This window comes from Notamacropus eugenii, chromosome 1 (genome assembly GCF_028372415.1).
Source record: "Notamacropus eugenii isolate mMacEug1 chromosome 1, mMacEug1.pri_v2, whole genome shotgun sequence".
Classification (NCBI taxonomy): domain Eukaryota; kingdom Metazoa; phylum Chordata; class Mammalia; order Diprotodontia; family Macropodidae; genus Notamacropus; species Notamacropus eugenii.
In genome coordinates, this window is record NC_092872.1 from 522,374,583 (window position 1) to 522,399,477 (window position 24,895).

Genomic DNA, 24,895 nt, shown 5'->3' on the forward strand with positions numbered 1-24,895 from the left:
CCAAATTCTAGGAATACAAAGACAAAAGTGAAATTGTCTCTGTCTTCAAGGGGTCTACATCTATTCTATTCTACACACACACACACACACACACACACACACACACACACACACACACACACACACACACACACACACACAAGTATACACAAAACAAAGATATTTTAAATCCAATGTAATTTTGAGGGGAGAATTAGGAAAAGCTTCATGAAGAAGGTGGTATGAGTCATCCATCTCCTTGCTACTGCACCCCTTTCCCATAATACAAGCAGACGTGTTCGGACTTTCTTAGGTTTTCTTCTAAGAAACAACAAAAGCTTCAGAGATAAGGGCAAAGGGGAAGGGGGAATGGTAAAGAGGCATGATAAGATGCAATGTGAAGAGAAGAAAAATATCTCCTGACAACCAGAGCTGTCCCAGAGTGCCAATGGGCTGCCTTGAGGGAGTCGGTAGGCTCCTCCTCACTGGAACTCTTCAAGGAGAGGCTGGACCATCATTTGTTGGGATGCTGTAGTGGAGATGCTTGTTCAAGTATGACACAGACCAGATGGCCTTCGAGGTTCCTTCTGACTCTGAGATTGTGATTGCTTTTATTACCTATCAAATAAAGTTTGAATGCCTTTCCACATAATTTAAGGCCCTTCAAAGTCTGACACCATCTGAATTTGCATGCCCTATGCAAACCCACCCTGGCCAAATTGGGGTATATGCTGGGTTCTCACGTGAACGGTCTCGGGTCAGGTAAAGGTGAGGGCTCTTGAAACCACTGAGCTCTCACGAGGCCCCCCAGGGAACAGCTGGGAATTGAGGAGTGAGACACGAACTATCTCGTTTTTCCACCTCTTCTCAGTGGAAACTTGCTGGGGAGAGCATCCCACCCTTGAGATTGGTCCATGGTCTGAGCACACCTGTTGTTAATTCACTAAGGGGCTGAGAGCATGCATGGTGTCCACAAGTGAACTATGCTGGCTGGGAGAGCTTAAATGGGTTCAGGAAAGCCTGAGGGTTCCTTTTCCTTGCTCCTCAGGAGGGAGAAGGGGGCTCCTGTGGGGGGCTCCCGTGGGGAGCACTAGCCATGCATACTGAGAGGGGGAGGGTTCCTCTCTCCTCTGGATGGAGAAGGGGGCTCCACAGGGAGAACTCGCCCCGCATGCTGACATGTAGCTGTATCCAGAATAAAGCCTACACTCCTGTTTGACTCTGGAGGTCTCTTCTCTCATTACGTATATCCAGCTGATCACTGAAGACCTGAGTTAGGTAAGATGGACCCAGCAGCCCATGGCAGTTAGGCTGGACACCAAATGATACTGAACTTTTCATTATCCATTGTATACTCCTCCATCATGTTTTCTCACCTCCAGACATCTGATGTGCAGTCATTTCAATCTTGTCTAATAGCTGATGACCCCATTTGGGGTTTTCTTGGCAGAAAACCAGAGTGGTTTATCAAGGAAGGGGATCCCATCATGTCTGGATGTTGTCCCTAGTATATGTCTCTATGCTTCCCTTCATTAAAAGGGTCGGGGGAGCAGTGTGGTATAACAGAAGAGCACCAGTCTGAGGATCAGGAGACTTGAGCCTAGATTTTATCACTAATTAAACTTGCCAAGCCACCCCATCTTTCTGGGTTCATTTTACAGAAGAGGAAACTGAAGCAAACAAGGTTAAGTGCCTTGCCCAGGGTCACACAGCTAGTAGTGTCTGAGGCCAGAACTGAACTCAGGAAGATGTCATCTTCACTCTAGGCCTGGCACTCTATCCATTCTGCTAGCTAGCTGCCCATACTATTTCCCATGTCTACAACTCTCTCCACCTCATACTATCCCCACCCTTTGAAATTCTCTCTTTTAAAGTCTACCTCAAACATCATATTCCCCACAAAGCTGCCCACTTCTGAATCTATCATCTTACAATTCTTTCCTGACCATAAGTTGGTAGTACCCTCTTCCACTCCTTATACTTTGCATAACATTTTATTTATTTCTCTTTTTTCTACAATAATGTACTATTTTATATTACAATTGTCTGAATATGTGTCATACCCCCTCCTCTAGACTATAAGGTCCATAAAGGAAGAGACTATGTCTTATCAATCTTTGTATCTCCTCCAGAACACAGCAAAGAACTGTACACATCTTTAAAATGTCTGTTGGGAGGTCATCCTTCATCCTTCCCCCCATTCATCATCTGACTATGAGAAGGTGGTATCAGGGATTGGATTTGCCATTTTACGAGGCAGTGTAAAAATGGAAGTGGGACAAGTACAGAGACAAGTTACCAAAATCAACAAAAGGACCCAAAAAAAGTGAATTAGGAAAGCCTAGAGCAGTCAGAGCTATTTAATGGAGATGATGATCAGGGAATCTTAGAGAGGTCTGGACCTCATGGTCATCTAGCCTGCCCCCATTGTCTTGTGCAAGAGCAAACCATCTGGCTCAGAAAGGTGGAGTGGCCTGGCCAGGTTAAGTACTGATAGAGACTAGCCTCAGGCCTCCTGACCCTCAGGCTACTGCTCTAGTTTAATTATCTCATTGTCTCCCTGCCTCCCCTTCCCCAATAAAGGGATGCCTGGGGACATGTTCTAGGGATAACATCAGGCCTGCAGACATGGTGGGCTCCCCCTCCTTGAAAGCCTTCAAGAAAAGGCAGGATGACTACTTTGTTGGGGCGATGGCAGACATCCCTTCTAGCTCTCAAGTTCTGTGATGCTATAAGGTACTTCTAAAATATGTATTGGTAAAGTGGATCTCACTGAGGTGGATCTTAAGGGAGAAGAAAACTTTTACCCTGAGTTGACCCTGAGTCGTCCCTCCGCCTCTAAGAAGTCTTTCTTACTGGCACAGGGAACCATCCCCTTCCCTGTTTGTTTGGCCTAGAGGCCGATGGGCTACCCGAGTCTTCTTACCTTTCGCAGGTCTTTGGTGATCAGCCGGATAAACGTATTGAGAGAAGAGACTTTCCAGAGTCAAACAAGGGTTAGGCTTTATTCAGGGTCTTAGTTACGTATCCATATGCAGGGTGAAATTCTTCCTCAGGAGAGAGGAATCCTCCTCCTCCCAAGGGGCAAGGATCATACAGCAAGAGGATGGGAGCGGAAGAGGGGAGGGACCCTCTTCCCTCTAAGGGCCCTGCAGCAAGAAGAGGGCCTTCAGGCTTTCCTGTCCCTACTTAAGCTCTCCCAGCTGCATAGTTTGCACATGAATACCGTGCGTGCTCTCAGCCCCTAGCTAATTAACAACAGGTGTGCTCAGACCACGGACCAATCTCAAGGGTGGGATGCTCTCCCCAGCAAGTTTCCCACTGAGAAGAGATGGAAAGACACAAGATAGCTCGTGTTTCACGCCTCAATCCCCAGCTGTTCCCTGGGGGGCCTCGTGAGAACTCTGAGGTTTAGAAGTTCTCACTTTTACCTGCCTGAGACTGTCCACGTGAAAACTGAGCTTACACCCCCAACACCTGTTCAACAGGTAGAATGTGAATACAGCCCTTGATTGCCTTGTACAGTTCCCTAATTGTTTCAGGGGGGCCTGTCTTATCTCCCCCAACCAGATTGCAATCACTGAGGTCAGATATTGCGTCTTCTAACCTCTCAACCTCAGTTTCTTCATCTGTAAAATGGGGATAATCATTCTTATAGCGCTAACTGCACAGGATTATTGGGAAGCACAGGTGAAGCAGCATGTGCAAATCATTTTACCAACATTAACATGCTTTGCAAACATCAGCAGGTATTCTTCTCCTTCAGTAGTCTCCAGGATCCAGTGTAATCCAACAGGCATTTATTAAGTGCCTCCTATACACAAGGAGTCCCACTAGATGCTGAGGATATAGAAACGAAACCCAAGCCCTTCCCTTAAGAAACTTACATTCTGCTTGGAGGGAAACAGGCACACAGAGAAGTAAAAAGAAAAGAATTACTGAATAAATACAAAGTCATTGGGAGGAGGAGCCCTAACAGGAAATCAGGGAAGACTTCTTGGAGGTGGTGCCTGAGCTGAGCCTGGGGTGGGGGAGGGGAAGATGCGTGGATGGCAGTAAGTGGAAAGCTGTAAACCAAAAGCATCAAGGACCCCAGCAGGCCTAGAACAGAGCTTGAGGGAAAATTGTGTAGGATCAGTCTAGAAAGACACGTTAACAACAAGTAGTATAGGACTTCAATGCCAAACAGAGGCATTTGTACTTTATCCTAGAGGCATTCAGGAGCCACCAGAGGTTGTTGAGCAGGGGAGTGACATGGTCGTATCTGTGCCTTAGGAAAATCAGTTTTCAGTTGTGTAAAAGATGGAAGAAAGGAAAAATCTTCAGGCCCTTCCTATATGCCCGGCACTTTGTTAGATGCTTTTTGAATATCTCATCTGGCAGATTTTAAAGAGGAGAGAACGAAGGCAGGAAAACCCATTCTAAGTCACTGCAATGGCCCAAATAGGAGGACAACCTGGACAAGGTTGGTGGTTACGCAAACAGGTAAAAGGGGAAGGATTCTAGAGATGTTATAGAGGCAAAAGGGATAAAACCAGCACAGGCCTGAGCACCAGACTTGGCAGCAGAAGACTGTTGAGTTTCGAATGCTCACTCTTACAAACCAGACATGTGACCCTAAGTCAATCACTTAGCTTCACTGAGACTCAGTTTCCCCATCTGGAAAATGGATGTGCCAATGTTCCTATCCATTTTACAGAGCTGTTGTGAGACTCAAATGAAATGTGAGATTCAATATTTCAAGGTTTCTGTGGCCTCCCCAGAGGGGGCATTCTCTCCACTGGTGCATATCACAACTCTTCAACTTAATGAAAGGTTTTGCTGTGGCCAAAGTGTTCACTGCCCTGCAGCCAAGTTGGCAGTGAGATGGGAGTCCAAATGAACTGAAGCATGTGAAAATGTTATGCAAATGTATCATTAGAGCAGTTGCTCAGCAAATATTTGCTTAATGAAGACAGCCTAGAAAGATCAAAACCTTGCAGACTCCAAAGACCACTCCATTTCTCCCCTCCTGCCCCATATATAAAAGCAAGCAGCTAGTATGTGCTCACAGGCAACATATGGATGTGGAGTGAGAGCAGAGAATGCCAGGAAAAAGATCCCTGTGCCCTACGAGGGCACTCTGTAATCATCAAGTCAATTGGCTTACAGGGAGGGAGGGCGGGCGCAGGAGGAAGTCTTCCTCTGGACTAGGTACTGGATGGATTTGGCTGAATCCTCATGGAGGTGAAAATGGAACAGCACTGTGGATGACGTCAAGCTGGGTATTTTTAGAAACTGCAGACCAGGTGCTGCATGATCACAGTGGTGCGGGCTCGTGACACCACCTCTGGCAAGGATACCTTTGTGGGCTGTTTGGGCACACGCAAAGCCCACTGTCCACAGGCTCTCCTCAGCACATGTCCTCAAGTCGACTGTCTGGACGCCTCTCTGGAGCGCAGGTAGTTTCAAAGGATCTAAGCAACTGTATTTCTCTAACTCCTCTGGAGACCCCCTTTTAGACCTTCAAATTAGTCTACATGAAGAAGCTGGGTGGGGGTAGAGGTGGGGCTGACTGAGTAGGGTCACAGCCATCTGGGGCCCCAGGGCTCCAACTTACCCCTGCCTACTGCCCTTGGTACCAGTTATCAAGAGAAAGGTCCCAAAGTGTAGCTTTTAGATAGGAGGGAAAAGGGGAATAGAAAAGCAGATTTGCTGCTCTAAGTAGAGAGGTAAGGCTCAAGCATGGCCTGCTTCCTCAGGTAGCACCTAACTAAACCCTGGTGACCTCTGCCCAGCCAAGACCCGCTAGATAGAAGTGTCTGTCTCCGCTTTCCAGTCTCAGCTGCAAGTGAAGGTCTGGTATTTGGCCTACAGGCCAAGCCTTCCCCATTAGGATTTCAGGACTTCATCTAGTCCAACTGGTATCTCTTCAGAAGTCCCTTCTATAACATCCCTAGCAAGGGGTATACCATCTGTCCCCCAATTGAAGAACCGGCACCTAAACTAAGTGCTATAGTAGTAGTAGTATGAGTAGCAATGCAGGTCCTGAAATCAGGAAGACCTTCCCATCCTGCCTCACTCAGTAGCTATGTGACCTTTGGTGAGTCACTTAATAGTTAACATCTATATCTCTCTTTTACAGAAAAGGAAATGGAGACTCAGAAAGTTTAAGCAGCTGGCCCAGGGTCACATAGTGAAGTAGGATTTGATCAGGTCTTTCTGCCTCAAGGTTCAGCATTCTACCCTCTATGCCACCTTACCTCTCTAAATCTGTCTCCTCCTGCAAATTCTATAAAATGGGGATTCATATAAAATGGCTCCAACCTCAAGGATGCTGCAAAGATCAAATGAGATAACAGATGTAAGCCCTCTGCAAGTCTCAAAGTACTAAATAAATGTTAGTAATTATCATCATCATCCTCATCATATCATTATTACTATTATATAAGAACTCCAGTGCCTCCTGAGGCAGCTTATTCCACTTTGGAGCAGTTCTCAGCACTAGGCAGTATTTCCTTAAAGCAAGTCAAAATCTGCCTCTCTGCCCATTGCTCCTAATTCTATCCCCTTGGGGCCAAAAGAACAAATTCAATCCTTCTTCACCAAATTCACCAAATTCATGAAGACAGCTCTCCTGTCTCCCCCACTTAAGGCAGTCTTTTCCAGGATAAACATCCTAAGGTCCTTCAGCCAGTGTTTGCAGGTCAGGCCTTGAATTCCCTCCCCAACCCGGGGAAGGTGGCCTACCTTGGGAGGTTCTCTGGAGTGTCAAACACCTCCCCCAGACTGGGCCTAATGAACTAACACACCCCCATGCTCACCCCTTGGCACTGTCCCATGTGACTCTTGCCTCTCACTCAGCACTTCGATGTGTCCAAGGACTGCCTCTGCTTATTTCATCTGCCCCAGGACTGACTGCCTTGCATTGATTTTGGAAATCCCTCTGGTCTTTTTCCTCAAGACTGCTCTCCAGGAGTGTCTTTATACATCCCATGTATACAGACCTCTACCCCTTGACAAAGACAAACTGTCTTCACTGCTTTGCTTGTACCCACAGAGATCCTCCCTCGATTTCATTTGGCAATTTAACAACTGTTGACTAAGGGTCATCTGTGTGCAAGGCATCATTTGGTGTACAGTGTAGGCACCAAAGTGGTACAATGGAGAGAGCGCCAGGCCTGGAACTCAGGAAGACCCAAGTTTAAATCTGACCTCTGATACTTCCTAGCTCTGTGACCTTGGGCAAATCACTTATCTCTACTTGCTTTAGTTTCCCCACCTATAAAATGGGCATAATAATAGAACTTACCTCCCAGGATTGTTGGAAGGATCAAATGACATGAGTGTAAAGTCCTTAGCACAGTGCCTGGCACATAGTAGGTACCATATAATACTGTCTCTGTCACTATCATGCTAGGTACTCAAGACACATAGATAAGAATGACAAATGGTCCCTTCCTTCAAAGAGCCTGCCCTCTGCTGGCCTGGAGTACTGGGCTCATAGCTTCCATGCTGATGTTCTCCACGATCAGCCCTGTTACTGTCCATCACAGAACTTCAGCACTGGATGAGATGCTGTCTCAACCCATACTCCCTCACGTCCACAGTATATATTCCCACTACAAAATGCCTGGCAGGTGGTCTTCTGGCCAGTGCTGGAGCCGTCCCATGAGTGGGATGCCCATACCACCTTCTAAGGTAAGCCTGTTCTCTGGGATAACTCCCATTAGGCCATCTTTCCTGGCATCGAACCTAAATCTCCTCCATTGCTTCTATTTCTGAGGCCAATAGACCAAGTCCAACCCCCTTCTCCAAGGGGTTAAACATTAAAGTCCTTTCCAGGTCCCAGGTCCTCCCACATGTTCCAGTCTCATCTTCTCCAGACTAACCCTCCCCAGTTCCTTCAAGCACCCGTTAAATGGCATGAAGTCAGGCCCTTCATCATGGTGGTCGCCTTCCTCTGGGCACTCACCAACTTAGCAACATCCTTTATAAAGGTGGTGCCCAGAACCAATCCTCCAGCTGTGGTCGTCAGGGTGGAGGACAGATACTACTATGCCCTCCTGGTTCCTCTCTCAGTGTAATGCATTCCAAGAAGACATCAAGGAAGATGCCCCCAAAAGGGCAAAAAGGTATTGAAGAAGTTACAAATGAGGGAAAGGACAAGGAAAGTCTCTGAAAAAAGAAGCTCCCCCTCCCCCACTAACCAGACGTGTCCCGATTTTGATCATCAGGTATTTCTCTCATTCAGTGTTCTCTACTTGAGAAAGGCCATCAGTTTCAAAGCTGTGAAAATCGGGGCAGAGCCTATGTAGAAGTCTGTGGGAAGAAGTCTTCTTTAAGTCTGTGGGAAATTCAAAACTTTTCTGGGCAAACTGGGGATGATGCACAGCTGTTCATCCTAATGCTGCCTCTCAAGGTGCCGGGCTAATGACGGTAAACACTCCAGATGGACTGGCCAAAGAACAGAATGTGAGAGATGGGAAACACATTAGAGGTTCATTAGTCATTCATTGTGGGGGTGGGAGCGGGAATGAGACCCAGAGAGCTACAGTGACTTATTTAAGGTCACACAGTGATTTAGTAGCAGGACAAAATGAAGAGCTGCAGAGTCCTGATGATTTTCCCAGTCCAGTGTTCTCTCCCCTGCACCAGGCAGTGGTTCCTCTTTTTACTGACCCCTAGAAAAGGGGGAAAAGGATAATCTTCCTAAAAACAAAACAAAGGCCAGTTCTTCTGAAATTGCTTTGGCCCTGAAGATGGGTCCTGCCAGGGGAATGCCCTGATCCAGGGAACTTCATAAAGAGACCCAGAAAAGGGAGCCACTCCAGGAATGGGGCAGCCTTGAGACATGCAATTCGTTCCTGCTCCTCCAGCCTTCAGCTGGCCCCAAACTGTCACTTCTCATGGCTTCCCTGTCACAGATCTCCTGACAGCTTAGTCAAAAGCTACTCCATTTTTATTTTCACGTGACATTACTGCCCTTCCCTTGACTGACAGCTGACTCCACAGTCTCAGGCAGTTCTGGGAGCTTCAGGGCTTGTCAGCAGTCAGGTCTAAGGCTAAGGAAGTGGGTCAGCAAATCTTAGAAACCCAGGACAGAATGCATAATTGGGGATGTTTTGATTTGTTTCTTTTTTAAAAAGCAAATCTTTTACAAAGCTGAACACCATAAAATTATAATGACTAAGCTTGGCCCCAGAGAAGTTGGGAAAATGCTTCCTTCTTTCTTTACAGAGGTGGGGGGCACTATGGGTGTGGAATATTGTAAATGCCGTCAGACATGGTCGATGTGGTGTTTGGTTGTATGGAACTGCTTTTTTTCTTCTTAGACTTTGTTACAAGGGTTAGAATTAACTGGGTAGGGGTGTAGGGAATGATAGATTTCAAAGTAAAAGTGATGTGAAATCAAAATCAATAAAAATAAGGTTAAATACCAATAAATAAATCTGTTGTGGGTGGGGTTTTTTTTAAACAATGCTATTGCTTTTCAATGGCCCTATCGCTTTCCCCCCAACAGAAAGTACAGCAAATCAAAACAAATCAACAGGGAACATTGGCCACATCTGTCAATACCCACACCTATCAGAGCCCATGAGACTCTTTGGAGATGGAGGCATGATCCACCACCAGGTCTCTGAGGTTCAGAATTCTGAGGTCTTTCCCACTTGTTTCCCTTTATACTATCAGGGTCACCATGTAAACTGTTCTCCTAGTTCTACTTACCTTGCTTGGCATTAGTTCATAACAATCTTTACAAGATTCCCTGTCATTTTTATAATGCAATAATGTTCCTTTAATTAAAAACACATCCTGCAATTTAAGCATTTTCTACTTTACGAGCAGCTGCTTTCCAGTTCTTTATTGCCACAAAAGTGCTACAATAAATATGTGTGTTATATAAATATGTATGTATGTTTGTATATATAATATGTTGTATAGATTATATATTATATATGTATAGGTAGATAGATGGATGGATGGATGGATATGTAACTATGGATAGTCAGGGGGCAAATAAGGAGAGAGATAAGTAGATAGGCATATAGATAGATGAATGGATAGATGGATGGATAGATAGGACCTTTCCCCATGTCTCTGACCTACTTGGAGCGTTGTTTCTTTTACAAATATCACTTCCTATTATCTCTTTTTCTGGACACACAAAAGCCTCAGGGGCAGTGTGGAATAACAGAAAGAGGGCTGGACTTTGGCTCAGGAGAGACTTGGATTCCAATCCTGACTATGCCATTTATTACCTATATGATGTCAGGGAAGTCATAATTCCTAGGGGCCTCAGTTTCCTCACCTGTAAAATACGTTATTTGGTCTAGATGACCTTTGAAGTCCTTTCTAGTCCTCAAAATACAATCTTATAACTGTGGCTTTCTGTGTTCCCATGGGAACTGTGTTCCCATTCTTTATTTTTTAATATAAATTTTTATTTTTTTTCAATGATCAAGAATTTTTTTCCTACCTCTCACCTTCTCCCACCAACTGAAAAGCAAGAAAGAAACATAGAACCCCTGTATCACATAAGCACAGGCAAGCAAAATGAATTCCCGTACTAGCCCCATCCCCAAATGCGCTTGTCATTTAGTTGATCAGCGTTCTTAAGCCTTTCAGAATTGTTTATTGGCACAGTGAGTGGTTAGAGGCACAAAGGATAAGAGTGCTGGGCCTGAAGTCAGGAAGACCTGCATTCAAATCTAGTCTCAGACACCTACTAGTTATTTGACCCTGGCCAAGCCATAATCCCCACCTGCCTCAATTTCCTCATCTGTAAAATGGAGATAATAATAGCATCTACCTCCGAGGGTTGTTGGGAGGATCAAATGAAGTGATCACTGTAAAGTGCTTAGCAAAGTGCCTGGCACACAGTATGTACTATGTCAGTGTTAGCTATCCTCATCATCATCACCACCATCATCATCATCATCATCACCATCATCATCATCATCATCATCACCATCATCACCATCACCACCATCATCATCATCATCATTGCCATCATCATCATCATCATCATCATCATCATCATCATCATCATCATCACTGTTATTACAGAAACTCTTCTCCTGACCCTGCTCACTTTCCTCGGCATCACTTCATATAAGTCTTCCCATGCTGCTTTGAAACCATGTCCCTTCAGCACTTATAGCACAACAGCATCCCATCCCCTTCATCTAATTTGTTTAGCCATTTCCCATTTGATTTAGTTTCTAAATCTTTGCCACCGTGGAGAGCTGCAATAAATACTTTTGTACATTAGTCTTTTTCTTCTTCCTTTGGTCTCTTTGGGATATGACTGTCATAGTGGTATCACTTGGGTCAAAAAGTATGCATAGTCTGGGGGCATAATAATCCAAATTTCTTTCCAGAATGATTGGACCAGTTCATATCTCCTGAACCAGTGCATAAGCCCTTGATACTTCAGGGTAGCCTTTGTAACTTCCCTGACTAAAAAAATCCATCACCTTTCAGCCAAACTTCTGGGATTAAGGCTCCCTGAATTTAGCTGAATTAGCCCTCAGCCAACACACAGCCTGTCACTAGGCCCATACTGGAAGTCTCCTTCTCCACTCTTCTAGAGTCTGCCAGGGCTTTCCAAGCTATAGATTTTTAAATCCCTTTATGCCTTTTCACTAGATTGAATCGTATAATCATCCTGCCAGAAGGGATCATCAACCTCAGTCCAGTTATAAAATTTCCAGACAAGAATCTATCCAAATTCAACAAGCACCTTCTGTGCTAGGGACTGACAGAGATGAAAAAGTAAGGCCCAGTCCAAGACAAAGGCACTATGAATCATAATATAATAATTGGATAAAATACAAACTCCTAACATTTAAATGCCCCTGGATTTGTTTTTTTTTTTCAAACAAATTAATGTGCATATATGTCTTCCCAATCTTGTACATGTGAAGTTGAGTTTGGGGTACCCAAATGTAAGATTCTACATTTATCTATATTTCATTTCATCTTATTAAATTTAGCCCAATGTTCTAGCTTGTCAGGTTCTTCTTGGATCCCAACTTGGTCATCTAACATGTTAAATAAAACTCTGAGCCTAATTAGGGTCATAAGGCAAGTTGGTGAATGTGTCCATTACTAGTAATGTTCAACTGTATGGGGACAATCACAGATTCCTGGGACACTCCACTGGAGACCACCTGCCACACTGACAATGAATCATTAACAAGTCCCTTTGAGTCCATTCATCCAACCAGCTCTGAATCCATCTAATTATATGATCATCTAGTCCAGTAGTGTCAAACTCAGATACTATCTTAGAAAACCACAAATAAACATTATCTGTGTTGCACTGTATTTTTCTTTATTTTGTTAAACATTTCCCAATCACATTTTAATCTGGCTCTGGGGCAGTCAAACTGCCAAAACCCAGAGTTAGACACCTCTGATCTAATCCCTATCTTTCCTCCTTTCCCACAGAAATAGTGTGAGATACTTCATCAGATACTTCCTAAAATCTAGATAAACTAAACCCACAGCATTACTGTCTTCTACCAACTAAGCAGGAATAGAGACTGACCCTTTGATTTCAGGGGATTTCAGGTGACTTTTAGTCTCGGAGAGTGGTCTGGGGCACTGAGAGGTTAGGAGACTCACCCAGGATCACATGGCCAACATGTCTCAGAGTCTTGCAGGCTCTGAGGGCAGTTCTCTTACACTATACTCTGTGGCCTCTTCCAGCTTATCAGCCCTCTCCAAAAAGGAAATAACTTTTGTCTAGCATGGCCTGTTCTAGATGAAGTAGTGATAGCTCTGTGTAGTCACTGCTTTCTTTTCTACAAGTTCACCAATCAGCTTTTTAGTGATCCACTCTAGAACTTTCCAAGCAATGGAAGTTAAACTCCAGGGTCTAGAGGGAACAGGTATTCTTAGCCTGCATCTCTGCATGTTGGCAGGAAGAAAGGGGAGTGTCAAGTAGGCAAAGTTGGGTTAATGGAGGATTTTGGAGAACTCTAAGATGGGCACCCTGTATCAGGAAGAGGCCAGGAAAATTTCTGTCAGTGACCTCTCCTAGTGCCTTCCAGTCTCAAAGCCTGATTTTGTCAGGTTATAAGAAGCTTCAAGGAGGAAGTGATGAGAGGAAAATAAAAGAAAGCACCTCACAGAGCTCTGATTGTGAGATCCTAAAGTGTCCTGTGAGAGCCCTCAAGACATCTGTCAAGTGAAGCTGCTCAGGCAGGAGGAATAGCTGGCCCCAAGGGATCCTCCCCAGCCCCCCCACCACCACCACTCCCACCAAGACTTCTCAAGGAAATGCTCACCAATGTTGGAGTGCTTCAGGAGACGGCAGATCCGGGCCTCTCTCTCCAGCTTCTGATGATCTGAAGACAGAAAACAGAGAAAGAGGCATGACCCTGAATCCAAGGGATATGACTATTAGTGGTAGTAATTAAATCCTTCCAGGCAGAGCCATAACTTGGATGGAACAAGAGAACTTCTTCCTAAGTCCCCAACAATCCACTGGGGAAAGAGGGAGCACTTGCTCTTTAAGGTAATTGCCATCCCTGCTCCTTACCTTATAGTCCACTGATGATCTAAGCAGCAACTGCCCCAGGTTACCACACTCAGCACCCTCTCTAAGGGTTGGCCTCCCTCCACAATCCCTACTATGTGAGAGATATGGATGGCACAGCCATCCCTGTGATGGGGCTGGCCTCCTTACCATTGTACCCTCCTCTCCCTCCTTCTCCCACTTGATCGAATTCACCCCTGACATGTCTGGGTGAGTCGAGACCATTGCATCTCCTATGCATCTATTACTCTTCAGTCACCTTGTGTGGAATGGAAAAGAACATGGAAACCCGAATGCATTCATAACCAACTTCTGGGTAGGTATCTACACTCCTGAAAGAATAGCAAGAAGGATGCCAAAGTATTTAGCTTTGTAATGTGGTCTATGATTTTCTGCCAACACGCAGAGTCAAAAGGGTTGGCTTCTAGCCCCAGCTCTTCCAAAATCATGGTACACGAATTTGATCTAGAAGGAAGCCAAGGATTCTAAGAGGCAAAGGTGAGGAAGGATGCTCAGGAATGGGGGACAGTCACTGTGAAGACATGGAGATGAGAGCTGGAGTGGAAAGTTTGGTAAAGAACAAGCAGACCAGTTGGTCAGAAGGAAGAGTTTGTTTAGGGGAGTACTGTGCATTAAGCCTACATGGGGAAGAAGCTTTAAATGCCAAGCTGTGGAGCAGAGTGACCACAGACCAGTCAGTCCATCTATCTGAGCCCTATGCAACTCTCCAAGACCTAATTAACAGATGGGTCATACATGGTCTGTGCTGATGGGGAGAGCTCTCACAAGACAAAACCACAGGTTCTTGACTTATTAACAGACGAAGAAAAATGAGGTTCAGAAAGATTAACTGCCTTTCTCATAGTCATACAACTCAAGTGTCAGAGGCAACATTCATATCCAGAACTCTCCTAACCTAAAGTCCAATGCTCCTTTTGGGTGAGGATGAAGGTGCTATCCAAGGGTGAGAACCTTCCTCTGGATTCAAGGTTTTCTTGGATGATCCTCCAAATGGACAGCCCACGTGTGATCACCCAGAGATGATGCCATTTATTTGTCTATTCACTTTTCCTCATTTAAATCTTCTGCAAAAGTCAAATTAAGTCCTTCAAACTATGAGATGCAATAGGAGTTATTTTATCTGTAACAACCTCTTATGACTCTAGCACTTGGGCAGGATGAGACCTCTCTGTTATTTGCACGGTAGTTCCAGAAAGAAATTAAGAAGTCATCTAGTGCAACCCTCTTATGTTAAAGATGGAGCATCATGCCCCAGACAAGGGATTTATTTGCCTAAGGACACACAGCTAACTGGGAAAGTAGGACATCAACCCATACTTACTATGTACAAGGAACTAAGGGAATGAAGACAAAAGGGAGACCAGCCCCTGTCTTCTGGAAGATTACATTCTCTGGGAGGGATACAGCACATGGTAAGTCTAGGAGGGAGGCCACAGGTACAAGGAGGAGCATCAGGAAAGATGTTGGAAATCATGAAAACTTAGAGAGGATAGAGTATCCAAGAGGAAGGAGAAGCAGTCGAGCATCAAAGGTTAAAGAAAGGTCAAAAAAAGATGGGGATTGAAAAAAGACCGTTAGACATGATAATTAAAAGAAAATTGTGGTAGAGATGAGGGAATGCATTCTAAGCAAGGTAGATCACACGTTCAAAGATAACAAAGGTGAGAGATGGAGTATCAAGTTCAGCAACTAACCAAATTGGCTCATTTGGCCAGAAAAGTAGATTTCATAAAGGGGAACACGAAATAAATCTGGCAAAGCCCTTTCACATTACTCAAACTGAAGTGTCTCCTGACACCCCATTCCGTTACACCCCAGGAGGAACACATTAAATCGGTCCTTGCCATCTGTGGTGCCGCTGCTTGTGGGGACACGAGCTGACCCACAGCCTAGCCAAACCTTTGCGCTAGCGAGATATATTCTTGAGCTTCCGCAGTACTGGCATGCTGCTCTCACAAGGAGGAAAACCAAACCTGAAAGAAGTGGGAATTTGCCCAGGGCAAGAGAGCAAATCAGCAGTTTAGCTAGAAATAAACCCCAGGAGTCTTGAATACAGACGCCCACTCACGCTGCTTGTTGCTTGGTACATAGAAACTCATCTGCCTGACTCTCTATACAAAAGCCTCCTCCAAACAGGAGGTACTGGGGGAAAAAAAGATGGAACCCCACTGTCCTCTGGGGCCAAACCCACATCTCTGTCACATGGAGAGTCCTAACTTTTCCTTCTCACATGCCAGCACTGTTGCATGAAAAACACAGGGGCCACAAATGCCCTGCATTTTGGAGGTGCTATTCAGCCTGAGATAGTTCCCAAAAAGTAAAATGCCAACCCCTCTGCGGGCCCTGTGCCCCTATGAGAGCCTTGCCATCATCAAGGGGATCACACAAGAATTACAGCTTCAAATCACTAGCCCTAGACCACCAAACTCCCATATCCAGCACTCCCCCTTAATGTTATATTTATCAAAGTAAAATCAACAAGGCATTGAGGGCTGAATAAAAGAATGGGATGCCAGATGCTTCAACCCATTGCCTCTAGGATATACTCGAATGAATACTCATCTCACGTATTCAGAAGTTCCCTCCCCAGCACATACTGCAGCCCATCCTGTGCAGATCTTGTCCATGTCTTTCCAGCATCCCCCACCCCAGGATCCTACCCAACATGCTGGGTCCCTTCCTCATTTTCTCCTGAAATCTCAAGGATACCAGTAGAGCACTCTGGCTGTCCACATGTCATACCTCGCCATTCTGACCAGCCCACCTTCCCTTTCTATCGCACATTTCCTTGATGACAGCTGCTACTCCTGTTATAATAACATTCCCAACAGCAGCAGCCGCCACAGCAAATAGCTACTATTTACACAGTGCTTTAAAGGCTGCAGGGAATTTTGGAAACCTTCCTTCCAACACTAACTCCCCAATGAAGGGCATTCAAGGCCCTCTACAATCTAGTCCCACTCTTCCTCTTCAGCTTTATTTCCTCTCCATTAAAGCCAAACTGGTTTACTAGCCATTTTCTGATCTGGAAAATCTTATCTCCCACCTGCACAGATTTGCACAAGCCGTAGCCCATGCCTGGAATGCACTCCTTCTTCTCTACCTCTCAGAATCCTTCAAGGTTCAGATCAGATGCCACCTTCTCTGTGAAGCCTTGCCTGATTACCTCCCTCTTGAATCATTTGTGCCATCTCCCTCCTCAATTTTCTTCTTGCCACTCTTATTTTGTACATATTGTCTCCTTCTAGTTTTGGGGTTCCGGAGTGGGTTTCAGGGATTTCATGAGTGTGGGTGGGGGAAAATTACATCTTTATCTTCACTGAAATGCAACCAAAATTTAGCGTTTCCTTCAATTATGACTTTTAAAAAAACATGATTCTGAAAGAATCCATAAGTATCACCAGGCTGCCAAAAGGGTCCATTCCAAAAAAAAGGTTAAGGACTCCTGCCCTGGCAAAATGTAAACACCTCGGGAGATAGAGGAAACTTTTTTGTCACTGTAGATTCAGAGCAGAGGCCAACTGGCACATATATTGGCTAGAAAGCCATCATTCCCCTCTCAGCGTCCAGAGCCACTCTCACAAACTCTCTCTAGTTGGCATTATTAGAGGGTGATTTCTCTTGGGAGCTCCTTATTTTAAAAAAAATTCCCAGTTCGTTGTACAGTGCCTTCTTAATGACAGAATGTTTGTTCAACAAAATGCTGTTTGTGTAATTGTGCCTCTATCAATTCTACACATATTTAGTGCTCAAAGAAGTGGGAGTGTCATGGGGGCCAGTATGCTGGGCTAAGTAGAAATAGCACTGGAGATTCTGAAGTCAGCCAACCTAGACTCCAGTCCTAGTTCTGCTACTGCTTCCTAGATGTGTGACCCTAAGCCTGTCACTTTATTTTATCCTCTGCCTCTGTTCCCCCATCTGTACTATGCAACAAGATATCTATTCACACATTAGCTCATTTGAGCCTCACAATAACCCCATGAGGTAGGCACAATGGTATTATCATTCTCATTTTACAGATGAAGAAACAGTCTCAGGGTAATGAACTGACTTGTGTATGGTCACACAGCCTGGTTATATCAAGGCACGATTCGAAACCAGGTCTCTCAGATCCCAAGTCCAGCCCAGGAACAGATAAGCTATGTCCCACCACTTCTCAGCAGGTTCTCGATGGTCTTCCCCTGAACTAAAGCTCTCTGACCCTACACTACCTACTCACAGGGGGTGCTATGAAGACAGGTGGAAATGGGCCACAAAAAACATCCCCATTAAGTCATAAAGCACAAGATAAAATGGAGTTGGGATTACTGTGAAAAAAACAACCACACCGTGCTAAGTGCTCCTGGAGAGCTGGGGGGAAGAAGGAAGGCAGACTTCCAGAAAGAAGTCACTTTGGAGCTGGGCCTTGAAGCATCATTGTTTTAAACAACTAGGGGGACCAGAGAGACAATAGGTGACAATGGGTGGGGGGGAGGGGAGTGGCAGAGGGAAACAAAAATACTGATTTTCTGGTCCTAAAGAAGAAATAGAAAAGACATAATTTGTGTTTTTTAAAAAATATTTAATTGAATTACAAAAAAAACCATTTTTACAAGCACTTTCCAATACTCACCCATCTACCCCAACTCTGCCTTATAACAATGAAAAAGCAAACCGAAAGAAAGGACACAGAAACAGTGATAGAAGGCATATATACCATTCTATACCCATAAAGCACCACCTCCCCACCAAGAGGGAGAAAGCATGCTTCATTATCCATCCTCTAGAACCAAGATTGTGTTTGATCTGAATTTTTTATGTCTTTTAATATTGTTTTTTATTTGCATTCACAGGACCAAAATGTACACTGTTCTGTCTCTACTTTCTTCACTTTACAACTCATCCAAGTCTTCCCATGTATTTTTGATTTCCACATATTTGTCATTTCTTATAGTAAAATAATGTTCCATTGCATTCCTAGGCTACAATTTCTTTAGCCATTCCCCAATCCATAGGTTACCACTTTGTTTCCAGTTTTTAACTAACACCAAAAAAAAAAAAAATGCTGCTATGAATGTTTCGTTATCTCTGGGTTCTTTATTATCGTCTCTGACCTCTTTGAGAATTTGTGAGATAGCTGGCACAGAGCACACATGAGTTATTCATTTTCTCACTTAATTCCAAACTCTCATTCAGAATTAGATCAATTCACTGGCCCACCAACAGTATATCAGCATATCTGACTTCTGACAACCCTCTAACATTTACCATTTTGGTTTTTTACCATCTTTGCCAGTTTGATGGGTGTGAGGCGAAACTTCAGTTATCTCTTAGCAAATTGGAGTATTTTTTTCACATAGTTATCAATGTGCATTCCTTTTGAAAATGATTTATAATTTTTGACTACTTATCAACTAAGGAATGACTCTTAGAAAAGACAGTGTGAACAAGGGTTTTAGTTAAGACACCAGAAAGGATTTCTACATGGAGCAGGAGGATTTCATGCTTTTTAAATGCAGGCATATTTTCCTTCTCTCAACAAGAACCAAGGCAAGGAATAGAGAAAATGTCTGACTCAACTATACCCAACATTGGTCCTAATATTGATGGAGCGCCTACAGTTTGCAAGGCATTACGTTGATCTCATTAATAGGAACGAGGGCCACAGGTGGAAGCTTCCTCCACACTTTCTATAAGACAGTGAAAAAAGTGGAAAGAGAGCATGCCCTTACAATGAATGACCAAGTAAAGCATGCCCCACAAAGGCCTCATTCTTTAAACCCCATTCTCAAATCAGAAAAGTGATTTGGAAACAAAACTCCTCTGGGCACCATGGAATTCCTTAGAGGTTGGGGAGAAGTCATTCGGGTGGTTCAGATGGACTGATGAAACCTGGGTGTATGCAAAGAAAGCAAGTTGCATCTTAATCCCTGAAGGATTGTTGGATGAGCAATTTCCCCTGTCCACCATCTGTACAACGGAGAGGAGGGACCAGGCCTCCTTCTCAGAGATCTAGAGCTGGAATGAGCCTTTCAGTTCCCTCAATTTATAGATAAGGAAACTGAGGCTCAGAGACTGATTTGCCCAAGGTGACACAGAAAGTAAATAGTAGACTGGTACTTGAACCCAAGTCTGCTGACTCCATATCCACCTGCCTTTTCCACCACACATGCTGGCTCCACAGATAAAGAGAATGAATTGGAAAGAGCCTTCAAGGTTGCTTTTAGCAGGTTCTAGGGCCCTGGAAGGGTGAGGTACTAGTAGGAGGCCCATTCTACCACATGAATCTATCCGAGAAAAAACCAAAATACTAATTTGGAATTTGTGACATATTCTGTTCTAATCAAAACACATAGAGAATATTGTGCTGTGTTCTGGGTGTCACATTTTAGGGAAGACATTAAGCTGGGGAACATTCAGAGGAAAGCAACCAGGATAGTGAAGGGCCTCAAGACCATGCCATATGAGGATCAGGTGAAAGAACCGGAGAGATTTAGCATGGAGCAGAGAGTATTATGGGAGTACAGGATGGCTAAGTTTTTCAAGACAGATTCAACTTGCTCTGCTTCGTCACAGAGAACAGAACCAGGAACAGTAGGTGGGATTTCCCAAGAGGCCAATTTTTTCTTGGTGTAAGAAGTTATCCAACAGTGGCATGGGATGCCTGGGGTTTCTGCCTCTCAGTGGTTGGCTCTGGCAGCTGGTTCACAGAGGAAAGGGGATGCTGGCCCAAGGATATGTTGAACTCAATGACCTTTGAGATCCCTTCTGACTCCAAGATTCTGTGGTTCTAAAATCCCCAGGCTGGACAAATATGATTAATAAAGACATGATGAATGAAGTCATTGGAAACATGCTTATAATAGGCTTGAATACAGGAATAAGTCCCAAACTAGTCACATGTCAGTTCTGAGTAAGGGAATGGGATCAGTCCAAAGGGGAATCACTTAACATGAATAGGGCCACTCTCTGCCTGCTCTTCTCAATCCACTGAAAGGAAGGGGGGGGGTGGAGGGTGGAGAGTAGACCATGCTACTGATAGGTGATGGATGGTCTGGGTCACAGAAAGCCTTCCTTCATGGCTCTCATTCTGCTGCTAGCTAGCTGTAGGACCTTGGGCGAGTCATGTCATTGCTCTGTGGGTCTTTATCTGTAACATGAGATAATCACAAAGCTCCCTTCTGGCTCTGAAAAGCTGTTATTCTCTGCTTGTCATTCATTTGGAGGTAATGCTCATGGATGAGCAATGGATGAACCCAGGGAAAAAAAACCAATAATCCTGTATTTTCTCTCTCATCATAATAAAAACAAGTTTGCAAAACCTGATAAGTGTAAATCCTAGACCTCAGAGCCTTCCCAGCATTTGGAACATAGCACTGAGTAGGGTAAGGTCTCCTAGTGATAAGGACAATAGATACTAAGTAGATGCTCAACAAATACTTGTTGAATAAATGAATGAATGAATGAATGAATGAATGAATGAATGAATGAAGAGTGTCCATATGGGCTAGCAGCTAGCTGATTTCTGACTCATGACTTCAGGCCATACCCATGTCCAGAAGACTCTTAAAAATCTGAGTTATTGGTTAAATGTGTTGGGACCTTTCCTCTGAAAAAGTATTTAGGGGTACAAATGCCTCTCTCCTCCTTTCTAGTTCCTAGAAATGAACTTGAGATCTTTTAGGCTTTAGAGAATAGGACATTTGACTAGCTAAACCCCATTGAATAAAGAGAGATAATTTAGCTGGAAAAAAAGAGGAAGGGATATTTAATGAGGCTTACCAAGGATAAAGACTTGGCAGTGGGGATGGGGAGGAGGGGAGGAAAGATTCTAGCTCAATGAGAACCTAAAAAATTCATCAAAAATGAAGCTTTTATAAGTTGAGAATATAATCTTAGTCATAACTTTGAAGATACAGACACACAAGCCTTCCTGTAAATTGGATGGAATCAGATTGCCTCTCCTGTGCCCAGCTGAGTCTGCCATGACTTCAGCTCACATGAGTTGCCTGTCTTCAAACCAAGTAAAGAGAGTAAAAGGTGTGCTAGCATCCTCTCCTCCACCTGCTAAAAATCCAAGAAAGCAAAGAACAGGTAAGCAATATGCTTCTTACTTGCCTACCAAATAGGTAAGACCAAAGAAAAGAAGTGAGTCCTCAGAAGATTTGTGCATCTCTAAGCCCAGCCCACTGCTTCCCTCAGCCAGAGCCTCCACTGCCTGCCCCTCAGCACCTCTTCCTGTGGGATCTGGGAGCTTACCAGGAGGAGGGCAGGGAGAGCCTTGCCTTCTTTTAGGGGACAGGTCAGTTTTGATAATTGCACGTGTGGGAAGAGAGAGAAAGGGGGAGATCCAACCCTCTCAAGAGCCGAAAGGCACCTACCAAGTCTAGTAAAGGGATTCCTCGCTAATCACTTTTCCAAGAGCTCTTGTTCTGGAAGGAGCTGAGTGAGGGAGTACTTTCATGCCCTGGAGTTCCAAGTAACTACCAACAGGAGCAAATGAGAACTGAGGACCCTACCTCCAGCAAGTAGAGAGGGTAAGGTGAACTTGGCAAGGATTGCCTGGACTGTGTGACATCTGTCTTTCTATCAGGGCCAGATAACTATATGTACTCAATATGGAAGAAAGGTAGGTACTCACTAGGCTGGTCTCCCTCCTCAAAAAGGTAAAGGGGCTCTGAGAATGCCTTTCCTCTTTCCAAGTTGCCAGGGAGAATGAAATGGTCCTTTAAAAACCTGGGAAGAAGGGCATCAAGGTAAAAACAAAGAAGGAAATGGATCTAAAGGGGCATAAGAGCATCAGGACCTGCTAGGGAGCTTGGAGCGCAAAAGAATGTCACACAGAGGAGAAAAGGAACAAGGACCACCACACTGTAAAGAGCAGTCAGGAGGCTCTTCTGGAAGAGGCAGGGGAAGTAGTAGTCCTGTAAAGGAATCAGGGGCTAGCCGGCCCTCCACAGGAAGATAATGCAGATGCACCAATGGCATTAGGTGACAGACCATCCAAAAAGTCACAGGAAGGAGAGGCAAGGAGTGGGACTTGGTGACTGACTCTGTGGAACAGAAGTCCCTGTCCATCTGCCATTAAAAATGGGATGGAACTGTCAAAAAAAAAAAAAGAAAACCAAGCAAGTCCCAAGAGCCAGACCCTTGTGGGTTAAGTGGCCAAAGGATATAAGCAGGAAGCTTGCAAAAGAAGAAATGAGAGCTCTCAATAGCCATCACAAAGATGCTCCAAATCACGAATAATAAGAGAAATGCAAATGAAAACAACTGAGCTTTCACCATATTTCCAGCCAGACAGATATAGGCAGCCCAAGGCAAACATGGTAAATATCCGAAGTTGCTGTGGAATGTGGGTCCGCTAACTCAAAGGTGGTGAAACTGAGCTGTTCCAACTCTTCTGGAAAAGTTTCATTTTTGCTCTAAAACAAAAAGGGGAAAAAAAGACAGAATATTCATAGTCTTTGACCAAGCAATACCACTGCAAAGAAGTCAAAGACAAAAAGTCTTGCATATACCAAAACATTTCTAGCAGCATTTTTATAATAGTAAAGACCTGAAAGGAAGGTGAGTAACCTCCATCAGCTTAGGATTGGCTGAACAAATTGCATAAGAATGTCATGTCATATTATTGCACCTCAAAAAAGGGAGCAACTCAAAAAAATTTGAGAGAAACCTGGGGAAAGAAATATGAAGTAATACAGAATGAAGCAAGCAGAACCAGGGGAAATTTTTACATGACCCACCACAATGATGTAAAGGAAAGCAATAATGAAAGGCGTCAAAGAACTCTGATCAATGCAGAGTATCATAATTTCTGAGGGCTGATAGTAAAGCATGTCTTCTGCCAATCTTGGCCAAGAGACTCCGAGGCAAAACCAGGACTGTGTTTTCAGGCACTACCAATGTGTTGATTTTGTTTGTTGCACAAGGGTACTAGAGTGAGGGAAGGTGATTATGGGAAAGTAACAATATAAATGAAAAAAGTAAAAATAAAACATTTAAAAGGGAAAATGATAGAGATGCCTGCTGTGTCCCAGGAACATCTGGGATGATGAAGAGGAAACTGATATACGTTTTGTATTCACTTAGATGGATACATACTCTTTCACATGCCTCATCTCCCTCCCTTACCTCAACCCCCAGGCAAATACAAGCTCCTTAAGGGTGGGGACCATTTAGTTTTTGTCTTTGCATCCTCAACACCTAGCCCAGTACTAGGCACAGAGTAGACCATGAATAAATAAATGCTTGCTAAATTGCTTGCTAAACTGACCTAAATTGGATAAGACTTGGGGAAGATGTGATGACCGTCTAAGTATTTGCAAGGCTGAATGGCCACATTGGATGTGTGACTGAGGGGATTCCTGGTCAGTGAGTTATTGGACTATATTTCTACATGAGTTTCATTCAACTCTGAGGTTTGGTGATCACACTGACCCAGACTGGGCTGAAATTTACCTTTGGCCAGTTGGGGGAGGGGGGATGGGAAAGGTGCTAGCTCATTGAACAAACTGATACTGTAAACAAGACTACAGGGGTGCTGTCTTAATCTACTTGGGAGAAATTTTAGCAGCACCTATTTGTAAAGAAGCACTTAACATGTTCATTTGAATGATCCTTTAACTAGTCATTAAAGGAAATCGGACAAGATTTCACCAGGGCAAATATTAGTTTATCACTGATCTTGTTGGGGGGCGGGGGAAGAGAACTGAGTACTTGGAAAGGATACCACTAAACTTAGAAATAAATCTAGTATTCACACTTTCTATTAATTCTGACCAGCCTTCTCCCAACGAATCCCAATTAGTAAGGTTTAACTACAGTATATCATAGCTAATATTCAATATGAGGCCCTAGGTAATAATGTTCATTGCCAATTCAAACCACCTAAACCCCCATTTGGGGCCCATGAGGGTGCCCTGGAGTTGATGCTTCTTTGGGCTTTCTCTGACTAAATGAGTCAATTACAATAGCCACCATCTGGGGCAAGGGGTTGCATTGAGTACAGAAGGATGAACTGTCTAAGTGGCTAAGGAAAAATCACAGAATGGCAGAAGGTCAGTTAAGGACCTCCACAGACATCTGCTCCAATCCAAAGCCCCGAAAGGAAGCGCCACTATAACACACCCAATAACTGAGCATTGAGCCTTTGCCTGAAGACTTCCAAGGAGGGTGATACCACTGTATTCAGAGGCCACCCATTCCACATGGGAATTGTTCTGCTCATTAGGACCCCTTCCAACATACCAAGACTAAATCTGCCTCTTTCTAACTTTCACTCACAATCCTTTAATTTTGTCTTTGGAGGCCAAGCAGAATAACTCTAGCCCCTCCTTCTGGTAATTCAAGTAAACCACTTGTGGCCCAGCCTTCTTTCTCCAG

The 24,895-nt window shown here is 44.2% G+C and overlaps 1 protein-coding gene across 8 annotated transcripts in view; it reads right to left on the reverse strand.

Annotated features, from left to right (window-relative positions):
- The window catches only part of CAMK2B (calcium/calmodulin dependent protein kinase II beta), a 304,019-nt gene that overhangs the window by 119,927 nt on the left and 159,197 nt on the right, over positions 1-24,895 (reverse strand). For all 8 annotated transcript variants that reach the window (XM_072633743.1, XM_072633738.1, XM_072633739.1 and 5 more), the window contains exon 3: positions 13,257-13,316. In XM_072633743.1, coding sequence (XP_072489844.1) covers positions 13,257-13,316 — 60 coding nt within the window. The remainder of the gene's footprint in view (positions 1-13,256; positions 13,317-24,895) is intronic.